The sequence below is a fragment of the Pseudorasbora parva genome, chromosome 3 (assembly GCF_024679245.1).
Source record: "Pseudorasbora parva isolate DD20220531a chromosome 3, ASM2467924v1, whole genome shotgun sequence".
Classification (NCBI taxonomy): domain Eukaryota; kingdom Metazoa; phylum Chordata; class Actinopteri; order Cypriniformes; family Gobionidae; genus Pseudorasbora; species Pseudorasbora parva.
In genome coordinates this window covers 31,249,526-31,264,151 of record NC_090174.1, presented here as the reverse complement: position 1 = coordinate 31,264,151, position 14,626 = coordinate 31,249,526, and the positions used below count along the sequence as shown (strand labels likewise).

Genomic DNA, 14,626 nt, shown 5'->3' with positions numbered 1-14,626 from the left:
CACAACTGTCATCTGTGGCGATGCAAATAACACACATTGTCAGATTTGAAATGCAGAGATTTAAGTGCAGGCACATTGTTCAGCCTTTATTGTAAGGACGAATCATTATGTTAAAAAGATAAAACTGTCTATAAAAACTACCAGTTTGCAAGATATTCGGAAACTGGCAGTGATATCTGTTGTGATTTCTGATTTGGTGTCTAAAGTCTGCCTAGGTGGTTCCTTTTTGCCATCAAAGTAAACAATGTTTTGTCTCCCTCTAGTGGTAGTTTGTCATTATGTTTTATTTGTAAAAGTATATGGGACGATTAAATGCGCTAAACATCCACGTGAAACCATTCTGTAGTCTTTCCTCAATTTATTTTCCAAATCTATACTATTGTTTGACAATATCTGATATACCAGTAGCCTATTTACATGTTGATTCATACTGAGTTGTAAGCTATTTTGTGAGAAAAGGAAAGAAGAAAATTGTAGAAATGGTATTTTGGTAAACAAATGCCACCCTTAATGTAAAGAAATGCGCACAGGGTCTACGTATTCCTTTATATACATTAGCCTTTATTTAATCGTGTAAAAAATTGCACATCGGTTTCAAGTTCAGTTTGTTTCACTCATACCCCATATAGCCTACCTAATAAAAGCATATCTATTTAGAAACTGGGTCGATAATTGCAAATATTTAAATTTTAAAAATACTGAACGTTATAACTTCTATATTAGGCTATATTAGGCTAATTGGCGAATGATAGGCATAACCTAGCCGAACATAACCCAACATACTTTTCCGGTCAGTCAAATCCTAGATTCACTCCAAATGCATCGGTCCTTCTCTGATCATCACGAAAGATACCAAATACTTCAATGATCTGTTCAGTCCGGATTCATGAACCGATTCAATTAGTTCATCAAAAAGATCCGATTCAAATAAACGGTTCGTTCACGAAACAGACATTTACTTCCGGTCAGCTGATTAATCATCGGGTCGGTGTTTGCAAACAAATCTTCTGTGGCTTCATGACTGCACCGTCCAGTGACACCACACACCGTCGCGGTCATGGGAGAAAATGAAGAAAGCGAAATAATCGAGCACCACGATGACGAGGAAATGGAGAAGAGACGGAAGCCGAGGAATCACTCAAACTCCTTTCTGGAGAGCGTGTCGTCTTCGGAGAAGGACGGACACAGCAGCACGCAGTCCTCACACCGCCTGCTCGCCTACAGTGATGCGCTCATCTCCATCATCGCCACTGTAATGGTGAGGAAAACTCACAGTGAGCCTTTAGACAAAAAGGATGCGACTTGAATGTGCCGTGTTTAATGCACATTTAGACTAATGGATGACAGATCTGGAAAAATCGTAGTTATTTTCTATAAACCACCTTTTCCTGGATGTAGCTATATGATAAATGAAAATAAGCTGATAACATCACAGTTTTCTCCAGAACGACTGTACAGCCAAATCTAATTTTGTTGCAATATTATCCTGTTTGACACTGAAGCTTATTTGACACAATCGTGATTGTAAAAGCGCTATATAAATAAAGTTGATTGATTGATTGATTCCATAAAATCATTTGTTTATGAAATAAATGCATGGTTGAAACGTCCTAAAACGGTTTATCAATGTTTGTTTTCACAGATACTGCCTGTTGCACATACAAAATTTCAGGATAATGAGGTAAAACTAAATATTATAATATAGCCTTAAAGAGACAGTTAACTCAAAAATGAAAATTCAGTCATTTTTGTCACAAAATATATGACTTTATGATTTGTTTTGTGGAAAATCTAAAGAATTATATTGTCTTGTACATGTGTTCAAGAGAAGCCATATGGGTTTAACATGAGGGTGTAAATCATTTTAGGGTGAACTGTTCCTTTAAGACAAAATACAAATTAAAAACTATTTGTTGTGTGTGTTTATCTCCTAACTGATAGGATCTCTATTTGCAGGAACTGAAACAGAGTATTCAGGCTTTGCTCACCACCAAGGTTGCTGTCTACTTGATGACTTTTTTGATTGTCACTGTTGCTTGGGCTGCACATATCCGGTGAGAGCATTCAAGCGCTACTGTCTATCACGTAATAATTTAATTTAACAGCTCCTTTTATTCATTTGCCTATAGATTTCATTTAAGCATTTTTCTTCAGGTTGTTTCAAGTCATTGAACGCATCGATGACACTCTTATACTGCTTAACCTGGTGAGAACGGCAACAAAAGTATTGGCTAAACTTAACAATAAGAAATGTAAAGTAGCTGTATTTTAATTTTGAAAGCGTGTACTGACTTTTCAACCTCTAATTTCTATTGCATTACAGGCATGCATGATGCTTATAACCTTTCTACCATACACAGTGAGTCATTCCATTCATATTTGAAAGATTGCTTAGTTCAGCCCATTTTGATGATGTTGTGCTTCCCTTTTATGTTTTTAAGGGAAATAACGTGATGTCCTGGCCTGCCCATTCATGATTGTTTTTAATGTTTACTTTATTCATCTTCTTATAGTTCTCTCTCATGGCAACATTCCCGAATTATATTCTTGGCATCCTCCTCTTCTGTGCTTGTGTCATGGTGATCGGTTTAATTCAGGTAAGATTGTTTGCATGTGCTCAACAACTTTACTGGCATAAGATGCATTGAGATAACAATCTCGATGATGTTGAACACCGTTTGGTTTTACAGTCATGTGTTTTATTTGTGTCCGTAGTGCTTGATTGTCTTGTATGGATTCAGCCGTCCTTTCCTCCTCAATGACCAGATCCAAATGTCTGAGAATCAGGCTTATTACAAGCAGCACATCCTCAAAGTCATCATGAAGGTTCCCATCATGTGCCTGTTTGCCAGCATTTTTTCAGTTATCTTCTTTCAATTGGTACGTAAATTTACCTTAAATTGTATATTAGTACAGCATAAAGCAGCCAGTTTTTTTAGATAACTAATACATACACCATACATATAATATATACACCGATCAGGCATAACAATATGACCACCTTCCTAATATGGTATTGATAATACTCTTTTGCTGCCAAAAACGGCCCTGACCCGTCGAGGCATGGATTCTCCGTGGATCAAACTTGTTTGTTCAGCACATCCCACAGATGCTCAATTGGATTGAGATCTGGGGAATTTGGAGGCCAAGTCAATACTTCAAACTCTTAGTTGTTCTCCTCAAACCATTCCTGAACCATTTTTGCTGAGTGGCAGGGCACATTATCCTGCTGAAAGAAGCCACAGCCATCAGGGAATACCTTTCCATGAAAGCGTGTACATGGTCTGCAACAATGCTTAGGTAGGTGGTACGTGCCTAAGTAACATCCACATGGATGGCAGGACTCAAGGTTTCCCAGCAGAACATGGCCCAAAGCATCACACTGCCTCAGCCGGCTTGCCTTCTTCCCATAGTGCATCCTGTTGCCGCGTGTAAGCGACACACACAAACCCAGCCATCCATGTGATGTAAAAGAAAAAGTGATTCCTCAGACCAGGCCACCCTCTTCCATTGCTCTGTGGTCAAGATCTGATGCTCACGGGTCAATTGTTGACGCTTATGCCGGTGGACAGGGGTCAGCATTGGCACCCTGACTGGTCTGCAGCTATACAGCCCCATACGTAACAAACTGCGAGGCACTGTGTATTCTGACACCTTTCTATCAGAACCAGCATTAACTTCTTGAGCAATTGGAACTACAATAGCTCATCTGTTTGATCAAACCACACGGGCCAGCGTTCACTCCCCTTTTTCCTGCTTCTAACACATCAACTTTGGCGACAAAATGTTCACAATATATCCCACCCACTAACAGGTTCCATGTTGGGTTAGGGTTAGATAATTAGTGTTATTCACTTCACATGTCATAATGTTATGCTTGCCTGGTCTATATATATATATATATATATATATATATATATATATATATATATATAATATACATATATACATATACATACAGGTCCTTTTAAAAAAAATTAGTATATTGGGATAAAAGTTCATTATTTTCCATAATGTAATGATAAAAATTAAACTTTCATATATTTTAGATTCATTGCACACCAACTGAAATATTTCAGGTCTTTTATTGTTTTAATACTGATGATTTTGGCATACAGCTCATGAAAACCCCAAATTCCTATCTCAAAAAATTAGCATATCATGAAAAGGTTCTCTAAACGAACTATTAACCTAATCATCTGAATCTACTAATTAACTCTAAACACCTGCAAAAGATTCCTGAGGCTTTTAAAAACTCCCAGCCTGGTTCATTACTCAAAACCGCAATCATGGGTAAGACTGCCGACCCGACCCTGTCCAGAAGGCCATCATTGACACATTGCTCAACGAGAAGAGGTGACCGGACCCTGAGGAAGATTGTGGAGAAGGACCGATTCCAGACCTTGGGGGACCTGCGGAAGAAGCAGTGGACTGAGTCTGGAGTAGAAACATCCAGCGCCACCGTGCACAGGCGTGTGCAGGAAATGGGCTACAGGTGCCGCATTCCCCAGGTCAAGCCACTTTTGAACCAGAAACAGCGGCAGAAGCACCTGACCTAAGCTACAGAGAAGCAGCACTGGACTGTTGCTCAGTGGTCCAAAGTACTTTTTTCGGATGAAAGCAAATTTTGCATGTCATTCGGAAATCAAGGTGCCAGAGTCTGGAGGAAGACTGGGGAGAAGGAAATGCCAAAATGCCTGAAGTCCAGTGTCAAGTACCCACAGTCAGTGATGGTCTGGGGTGCCATGTCAGCTGCTGGTGTTGGTCCACTGTGTTTTATCAAGGGCAGGGTCAATGCAGCTAGCTATCAGGAGATTTTGGAGCACTTCATGCTTCCATCTGCTGTAAAGCTTTATGGAGATGAAGATTTCGTTTTTCAGCACGACCTGGCACCTGCTCACAGTGCCAAAACCACTGGTAAATGGTTTACTGACCATGGTATTACTGTGCTCAATTGGCCTGCCAACTCTCCTGACCTGAACCCCATAGAGAATCTGTGGGATATTGTGAAGAGAAAGTTGAGAGACGCAAGACCCAACACTCTGGATGAGCTTAAGGCCGCTATCGAAGCATCCTGGGCCTCCATAACACCTCAGCAGTGCCACAGGCTGATCGCCTCCATGCCACGCCGCATTGAAGCAGTCATTTCTGCAAAAGGATTCCCGACCAAGTATTGAGTGCATAACTGAACATCATTATTTGAAGGTTGACTTTTTTTGTATTAAAAACACTTTTCTTTTATTGGTCGGATGAAATATGCAAAAAAATTTGTGTGCTAGTTTTCATGAGCTGTATGCCAAAATCATCAGTATTAAAACAATAAAAGACCTGAAATATTTCAGTTGGTGTGCAATGAATCTAAAATATATAAAAGTTTAATTTGTATCATTCCATTATGAAAAAATAATTAACTTTCATCATATATGCATTTTTTTTTAGAAGGACCTGTATATATTATATACCAAATATGCTATATATATATATATATATCAGTGGTGGTCAAAATTGTTGGCTCCCCTGGTGAATATGATTAAATATAAACACAAATATAAGTTACACTGTTCACTGTGTGCTGTACACTGTAAAAATCATTATTTTAATTTATATATTTTTCCTTTGGTAGTCCTACGTCATTCTGGCTATTGTCATATTCCTGCCCTACATCTCTGAGTGTTTAAAATGGATCCGGAATAAAGCCATCGGTGGTAAGATCCAAATGTCACAGCACTTTCCTCTCTTATTACATTCTCTAATTCCTACAGCGTTTTGTCACTGTTTTAATAAATCAGTTTTTTTCTGGATACTTTGTGAAACAGGAAGTTCAAAAGAACAGCATTTAATTCAAATAGATTTTTTTTTTTTTACACATTTATTAAGGTCTTTACTGTCACTTTTGGTCAGTATGATGCATGCTCAATAAAAATTTTTAATTTCTTTAAAAAAACTTACTGATCCCAAACTTTTGAATGGTAATGTAACCGTAATCTGCATTACATCACTTTTTCAATGAATTCAGGTCAGACAGTCCAGGAAGACAGTCCAGATTCAATGCTCTTCTACACCTATCATCCCAGTGAACCTCTGAGTAAAGAGCGAGTGGAGGCCTTCAGTGATGGGGTGTACGCAATCGTAGCCACACTGCTCATCTTAGACATTTGGTTTGTATTTTACTATACTCCAAAGGAATTTTATTATGTAGTGACTGAGCGACATTGGTTTTGTCATTGCTCGATGGGAAAGGCTACTAGTACTAGTTGTGAAGTTGCACTGTGCTTCTCATTTTAAATGTCAAAGTCATGATTACACCAGTTATTTCTCAAAGGTTAACAAGCAGATTTGAGAGCTTAATAAACTGTCTATGTACACAGTGAAGACAACGTGCCAGATCCGTCTGTGGTGAAGAAGGAGTTTAACAACAGCCTCATTACTGCGCTTCAGGAGTACGGCCCAGAGTACCTGGCTTACTTCGGTTCCTTCGCCACTGTCGGGCTGCTTTGGTTCGTCCATCACTCTCTCTTCCTGCACGTGACAAAGGCCACACGCCTAATGGGCTTCTTCAACACGTTCTCCCTGGCCTTCGTGGGCGGCCTGCCGCTGGCCTACCAGCTCACGCAGGAGTTTCCCAGAGGCTCTCGCAATGAGCTGGAGGCCGTGCAGATCAGCTGCGTCATCATCTTCTTTGCTGGTCTGTTCCAGTTAGCGATATGGGTGGTGGCGCTTTTCACGGAGCGCGAGACATTGCACCCGTACGTGCGCTACGGCGGCCGGGATCACACCTTTATGCTGGCAAAGCTCTCGCTCTACCCCTGCGTGGCGCTCGGGACCTTCTTTCTCACCTGTATCCTGAGCCGCTTCAGCGCGCCCATCTTTCACATGATGGAGATAGGCGTACCGTTCGCTTTTCTTTTACTGAGGCTTCTGGTCCGTATGGCGCTGGCGCTACTCAAGTGGCTCTTCTGTTCTGCAAGGAAGGATTTGGAGAGCGTTCCAGTAGAAGAAGAGGACTCACAGTTGCCTATTATTGATTTAGTGACTTAGCAGTGGACGGAGAAGAAGAAAGCACCTCTGCTTGACCTAAGATCAAGGCTAGCTTTCCAAGGCCATTGTTTTTAATTAATGCTGCAGCTGACAGCTTTGTGCTGTAGAAGGCATCCGTATCGGTCAGATTTCTCCCGTCATTTAGTAAAGACAGTGATTGATGTACTGTGAGAAGCGACTGGTCTTCATCATGAGGAGTCTTCAATGTCATAGGTCTGTGGAGGGCAGAAGAGTTTACCGTATTTTCCGGACTATAAGTTGCACTTTTTGCATAGTTTGGCTGGTCCTGCGACTTATAGTCAGGTGCGACTTATATATCAAATTAAATTCATACTGACTGACAAGAATAAACATATAGCCGCGAGAGGGCATGCTGCTCCTGTAGCCTACCCTTGAAAAAAATAACTGAAAACAGAAAAAAAAAACTCTTTACTGAAATATTAACTTAAAGACGGTTATGCACAGTGAGCGGGTGCACGCATGTGCACGCCTCCCTCCTCTCTATGATGCATTTTTTGACTGATACGACTTATACTCCGGAGAATATGGTATTTTTTTCTCCTTACATAAATACTCTGTTTTTATTTAACGCTGCCTGCTTTATGTTCATATTTTAATGTGAACTAAATTACCTTGAGGTTTTCACTTAATTCAGTAAGAACTACAAAAATTAAGGCCAGGATAAGTTATGCTGGTTTTAGTATTACGATTATTTATTTTAATTAGTAGGCTACTTTTTTTAATTTGACTTTTGTACTTCACTTCTTGTGGTGTAAATATGACATATGAAAAGCTGGGGCCTTATTTATAAAACATTCATATACTAAAATCCACACCGATTTTACTGATTTCACCGTCTTCGGCGTGGAATAGTGCTCAGGGCCATGTCAGGGTCTAAAGCAGACATACACACTTTTTTTCCTAAGCCGCTAACTGTTCTCAAGTAAAGCATTTGGATGTTGACTGGTGCTCTTTTTTATGTTAATTATATTAATTACAAAGTTTACAAGGTTGAAATCTGAAACCATTTAGCTGTGCACAATTTCAAAATCATTTGCGATTTTATGGATTTCACATCTGGAAGAGAGGCGTACTCACGTTTTTTTGTGCATACATTCTTTAAATGTTGGACATTTTCTACACAACATTTTATAAATGAGGCCCCTGGGGTTGGGAGGAGAGCAGATTTGCAGCTTTAGGATTGTGTGTTTTGAGGTTTAAATGTGGCTTTATGATGAAGCCGTGATTCAGGTCTCGGCTGGTTCTGATGACAGAAATCTTCCATATAGCTGCATAAACAACCAAAACATCATGCATTAGGGTGAGGCAAATGCTCCGTCAATGTTCTTTTGATTTCATGTGAAGATGAAACCAGTGATGCACCTTATAATGCAGTCGGCGTTGCGCCAATCTGATCTGAATGGAGCATGTGAGCATCATGAAAATCAAGATGATTATAAGAGGCTTGGATTGTTTTTTGTTTGTGATTACTTTTTGTTTGTATTTCATCTAAATGTTATTACCATACTGACCTCAAGATGTTATGTAAAATTCACTTGTTAAACATTTGAATTGCACTTTTAAGTTTTAAGATTATTCTCTTCACATTAACAGTCTTTAAGCGGTCTGCTGTTTAACAAACAAAGATACAATTTTGAGAATAAACTCTCAATTGCTGCTTGCAGAAATACTGTATTCTTGGTGGAAAACTGAAATCATGTAATAAATGTGACAACAGTGAGAGTAGGTCAAATGTGAAGTTTATTCACCAAATATAGCATTGCAATAACAGTAATATAATAATTTTCTTTTTTCCCCCGTATTGCCCATCATTTGTTACTTTGTTTTCTGTTCTGTTAAATATCTACTGGTGACAACTTAATTTATATAAAAAATTCAGAAAATCAAACAGATATAAATAAAGGTTTCAGTTTTTGTTTTTGTTTTTTTTTAACAATGAATAACAAACCGTGACATAAGTAATTTGAAACCCATTTTCTGCTAAGCTTCTGAACAGTATAATCTTGCACAATATTATATATTGGATAAGATGATAACTTAAATTGTACAGCAGCGCTAAAAAAAAAAACACAACTAAATTTCTAATACAATTGTGACATCCACAAAATAAGCTATAGTCACCGGAGGTGCGTTCTCTTTTTGGTCTGATAGGATTCATATTTTTACAAACACAACATTCTCACATGACTGCAGATGTGAAGGAAAAGAGACATGTAAACCTATTGCAGACAGGAATGAATAAGGTATGGGGTCACAAATCACAGCTTCTTCTTTTTTTAGGTTTTACAATAAAACAACTGGTCTAAAACTACACTACTGAGTCCCCAATGTGCAATAAGTCAAAGGTCATGGGTTATTACAAATCCTCTTGCTGGATCAGAAGTTTTAACTTAAAACCTGAAAAAAGTTACGACCAAGTATAATGTTCATTTTGTTAATTTAGTTGTCTTTTATTACCATAAATACCTAATTTATTCAATTGGATTAATAATCTGTTATGGGGTTTCTTTCGTAAGATTGTAGCATTTGACAATGTTATTCGTTGTGTGATATTTAGTTTAGGTTATTTCACAGCAAAATTGACAGTGCTTTGGTAAACGTTAAGTAGATTAACATGAAAAATTCAGGTTTTTAAAAACAAGAGCAGCTAAAAACAATATTGCAGGGAAGACATTTTAAAAACAACATAAAATGCATATAAACTTCAACTTGCTGTTTGTAAATCTAAGCACTTTACTTTTTTCCTTCAAATATTGCTCAAAGCACCAGTGCTTTTTGATATTAAAACCTGAAAAGCTAATTGAAAACAGTTCCAAGTTAATTTTTTGACTAGTCTAGATACAGTGCAACTAAAACGAATGGTCACATAGGAAACAGCAAATCACCTTCTCAAAAAGGCCGTTTCTTCCCCAAAACAACCCGCTCAAGTTAATTCTCCACCCATAGAGAAGTTTAATCATGCTGGATTTAAGAAAATAAGTCGAGGTCTTCTTGCATATCATTTTCATAACTTAATATAATATATAATATGTTAAGCCTTAAATATTATTTTAATAAACGTATAATCTCTCTCTATATTTGATCTTGTATATCATATCTATGTACAGTAATACATATGATGATATGTACACACACACACACAAGTGAGTTCTAGCGCTCTTACACTCAATAATGTGGAATGGAAAAAGCAGTAACAGTAGGACTTACAGACATGCTTCAGTTTTAGACTCACTGCTAATGCTTTGAGTTTAGGACCCCTGTTAAAAAATGAAGCTCATTTGAATGTTTACCATGACAATGATGGCATCTCGAAAGCCTAAAGTCACCACCTGGAGTTATTGCGTTCCCAAAGTAAATCACACGCTCATCTTTCAGGCCACAGCCACTATCAAAACCAGTACAATAATGTCACTCCGCTGCTATAGATTCACTTACCATGTGCTTGGATCTTTTGTTTTGCATGTTTGTTATTGGAAGACCTCTGATGTTGATTTCCCAAACAGTGACTCTGGTTAAGAGAACGGTGTCGCCCTCTTGTGGTTAAGTCTGTAATGAGTTAAAAGTGAGAGTTTGGTTTGCAGCAGGCGTCACACTCTCTTATTGAGCGGGAGCTCCTGCGGTTCGGTTGGGAGTGTGCTCTTGTGATCGCAGTCATGGGCGAATGGTTACAGAGTTCAACAGGACAGGAACTGTTTTTGTCTGCTGTGGCGGAGTTGTCTGTCATTGGGCTTCCTCCACAGCAGGGGGCAGCATGCCACTATCTCTCAGGTGATTGCGCAGCGTGTTGAAGATGCTGAGTTGCTGTTCTGGTTGCAGGATGAGCAACTGCTGTAAGACCTTACTGGGGTTTGGCCCCCTGGGGAAGAGAGAAACGACCATCAAAACGGTGTGAAACATGCTTTATTACAGGAAAACCCAACATGGAAGTGCTGATATCTAAATCTAATGCTAAACAATACAGTTACTTCTGCAATAAATTACAAGTGAAAACATCTACATTTTGACTTGTTTAAAAAAAATGATATACATTTCTCACATGACAACTTTCAGAAGATGGATATGGTAATGGATATGACAATGTTAATGTATCTAGTCTTGTTGATATTTATATATATAAAGAGCTGCAAGATTAAGATTAACCAGGACATTCGAATATGTGCTGGTGCTGCCGCTGACCCAGAGAGAGCAGGGCTTTTCCACACACAGTATCATTATTTCTGTATTACAAATATTCAGATGATCACAGAAGTACTGGGATAAAGGTTTATAGTTCAGATATAAACACTGATGTTTACAGTAGCACATTTTGAAAGTAACTTTACACTTCAAATGTAGATCAATTGATGGAGCAGGTCACATATATTTGTCTTTTTGAAAATGGGATTATTTAACTGGAGAGTCTTGACATATGGTCGGATGAACGTTTTGTATTTCTTGGATTTGAATTGATTGTGCCTCTAAAATTAGGAAGGATCAGACTATTTTTCATAGTTTGATTTAACCCATGTATTTTATGTTGAAGGTCATTATAGAAGCAACAGCCCACTGATGAGTAAATCTATTTTATTTATTGGCTAAAGCCAATGTTTACACACATTTTGAACTTGGTCTGTTTGAACCCTGTGTTTAGTTAAAATGTGTTTCATTCAATTATTTATAGTCATACTTCCAGTTTTATTTATTTTATGGATTTGTATAGGTAATATTCTTTCAAAAGGATAAATAACCAAATGAGTTATACGGTCAACTGACTTCCTCCTACCTGATAAAACTCGCTATGTAAACATGAACGAACGTCGCCATCAGATACTGACAGTCAAAACGATCCATTATTCCACCATGACCAGGAATGGTGTCTGCAAAGTCCTACAAAATGAAAAAGCACAAGCTCACAGTGTAACGGTCACTCCAAGTAGGTTGAGACTGTGTAAAGACACACATTCAAGGGTTTATGTGTAACTTCTGCTGAATGTGAACTAACTTTGATCTTGAAAGCTCGTTTGAAACCACTGGCAAAGAATCCACCAAATGGTCCTATCAGAGAGGCGAATGTAGAGAGTGCAATACTGTGGATCTGAAATGGGTAAAGGTTCACCGTTTTCTGCGGACACAAGAGAGATGCAGCTCATCAGCAAATACAAATATTTTACATATTCATGTTTCTTTATCATTTCAAAGGAATAAAGCAAGCCCTCCCAATTATACTGCATTAAGCAGAGCTTTATTAACCCTTGCAGTGAGAAGTTTTGCTCTGTCCAGTACTCACCCATCTAACTGCATTCTGCACCACTGCAGGAAGTGTGTATTCCTGGATCATGAACAGATTTGAGGGCTCACACTCTACTGCAAAGCGGTTTGTCTCGCTGTTGTATTCCACTGGACAAACAAAGTACTGGTACTGGGATAACAGGTAGGCAAACTGGAAAAAAGGGACAACATCAAGGTTTTAGTTGTCATATCTTGGGGGTTATGCGTTGATATCATATGACAGTTGTTAGTGTTTCTTACAGGTCTAATGGGGACTTACAAAGAAACTTAAGACCACCGTTGCAAAGAATCCCCCAATGAATCCTTCCCAGGTCTTCTTCGGGGAGAGCTGATAGAGAGTTTGAGATAAGATCATTCTTATCCACAGTGCATGAAATTATGAAAAATGAAAACATCTACCATGTAAATATCACATGTTCACCTTTATCAGCGGTGTTCTTCCAAAAAAGAAGCCAAACAGGTATGCCATGATGTCATTACAGATCACAATAGAGATGGGAACAATAAACCTAGAGAACAAATTCAAGTTTTTTTACATACATGCAGTGAACAAGGTATAAAGAAACAAGAGAAAGAAAAAAGTTCACATTCATTTAATTAACTTTTCTTTAGATATTTATTGACAAAGTGAGCTAAAACATGAACGATTATAAACAAAAATCAGTACTTCTGCTCTCCCTCGAGCGCCCAGATATGTTATCATGTGAAACATCAGGAAAGCAAGCTTGAGAAACCCAAGTAGGAATGAGGCGAAACCTCAGACAAGTATGTCAGGTCAGGTGGGCTTACCAGATCATTCCTTCAAACAGGTTCTGAATAACCAGATGTGACTGAGTCACCACAATCAACAAGGTCACATGGGTCCAAGCAAACTGGAATGGCAAGCACAAACACACACAATGGCCACCCACATACAGACACACACACACACACACACACTTAAAGTGAACAGTTGAAATGTTGTCTATTCACTATACAATGATGATATATAATGCAGCACATCTTCAAACAAAAACATAAGCATGATTTATTATGTGTTGATAAACAATTTTCATTCTCAAATTATAATTCAGAAGACTATAAAATAAATGGAAACAAAATTAAATGGTCTAGACTGCTGGACTATTAATTGTTAAGGCAAACTGGGCTGGAACAAAAAGTATTTTGCAACCGAGTACATCTTGTGGCAGTTGATGTGTTATGGGTGTTACCACACTCACAAAGAAAATGTCATTTTGCTGGTATCAGTAGTTTGAGTAAAGTAAGTCAGTTTATGCCTATTATTAGAGTTACTGAACTGCTGTGGCAGCCCAACACTTCAGCTTCTGCTTAATAAATAACCAGAAATGTACATCAGAACGATGTTTGCATGTCCTGAAGGAAGTGTCAGTGCTAGCAAGGCAGCAGATTACTAGTGTCAACGTTTTAGTTTTTAGTTAGGCTTCAGTTTAGGCTAGGGGGTTGTCAACAAAAAACAGCATCAGAGCCACCATAGCCAGTGTCATGATGCTGAGTGTGCGTCTTGTTTTCAGTTGGCTTTACGAAATGCCATCTTTAGAGCAATGGGGGAAGAAAAGTCTAAATTAATTATGCAAATAAATGCAAGAAAGAAGCCAAATTAAATATGAAAATATTGCAATAAAATTACTGCTGTTACAAACAAAGCATTTAGCAAAGATACATTCAATTGATCAAAATTGACTGTAGCGATTTCTATTTCAAATAAGTGCTGTTCTTTTAAACAATCAAAATCAGTAATGATTGCTGAACATTCAGCTGTCATCACAGGAATACATTTTAAAATATATTAAAACATATTTTAATAAAATATATTAAAATTTTAATATTATATATTAAAATGAGTTATTTTGAATAGTAGTTATTTTGTTATTTATTACTTTTTTTTTTCTTTTTTTTTATCAAATAAATGCTCTTTAAATAAAAAGTATTGGTAAGCATAAGAGACTTACCCCAACCCCAAAATTTTGAACAATGTATACTTTTTTTTTTTATGGGCCCCTAATGCAAACAAATAAATAAATAAAACATCTGAATGAATTCTGTATATTAAAGGGTCATGAAACCCCCTATTTTAGCACTGGACCAGAATACAAGTAATACAATGTTATATAATGCTGCCTTGCATACACAGTACATATAAAGCTTGCAACAACTAGTTTTAACAATTTAAAAATACTTTCACAACACCCAACATTTCTGAAAATATATATGACATCTGCCATGGGACTCCCGAGCATCTAATCATCCAGCATATGATGTGCACATGACTGTGAATGAA

At 37.9% G+C, this 14,626-nt stretch overlaps 2 protein-coding genes across 2 annotated transcripts in view; one reads left to right on the top strand and one right to left on the bottom strand.

The window, feature by feature from the left end:
- The first annotated feature begins 967 nt into the window (after positions 1-967).
- On the top strand, positions 968-8,990 carry tmem175 (transmembrane protein 175). The gene is made up of 10 exons (XM_067438419.1): positions 968-1,258; positions 1,643-1,681; positions 1,957-2,054; positions 2,155-2,206; positions 2,324-2,359; positions 2,514-2,597; positions 2,716-2,880; positions 5,624-5,705; positions 6,017-6,158; positions 6,369-8,990. The coding sequence occupies exons 1-10, from the start codon at positions 1,058-1,060 to the stop codon at positions 7,036-7,038; spliced, it is 1,569 nt and encodes a 522-aa protein (XP_067294520.1). The 5' UTR covers positions 968-1,057; the 3' UTR covers positions 7,039-8,990.
- The window catches only part of cds1 (CDP-diacylglycerol synthase (phosphatidate cytidylyltransferase) 1), a 33,106-nt gene continuing 27,261 nt past the window's right edge, over positions 8,782-14,626 (bottom strand). The window contains exons 7-13 of the mRNA XM_067438420.1: positions 13,117-13,199; positions 12,749-12,836; positions 12,587-12,655; positions 12,326-12,478; positions 12,041-12,160; positions 11,822-11,925; positions 8,782-10,915 (exon numbers count right to left, since the gene is read on the bottom strand). Of these exons, the coding sequence (XP_067294521.1) occupies positions 10,780-10,915; positions 11,822-11,925; positions 12,041-12,160; positions 12,326-12,478; positions 12,587-12,655; positions 12,749-12,836; positions 13,117-13,199 (753 nt within the window). The 3' untranslated portion in view covers positions 8,782-10,779. The remainder of the gene's footprint in view (positions 10,916-11,821; positions 11,926-12,040; positions 12,161-12,325; positions 12,479-12,586; positions 12,656-12,748; positions 12,837-13,116; positions 13,200-14,626) is intronic.

Excerpts from the sequence above, each read along its gene's own strand:
- tmem175 (XM_067438419.1), top strand. The coding sequence starts at position 1,058 with ATGGGAGAAAATGAAGAAAGCGAAATAATCGAGCACCACGATGACGAG. Across the intron at positions 1,259-1,642 it reads CCATCATCGCCACTGTAATG|ATACTGCCTGTTGCACATAC; the intron begins GTGAGGAAAACT and ends TTGTTTTCACAG. Across the intron at positions 2,881-5,623 it reads CAGTTATCTTCTTTCAATTG|TCCTACGTCATTCTGGCTAT; the intron begins GTACGTAAATTT and ends TTCCTTTGGTAG.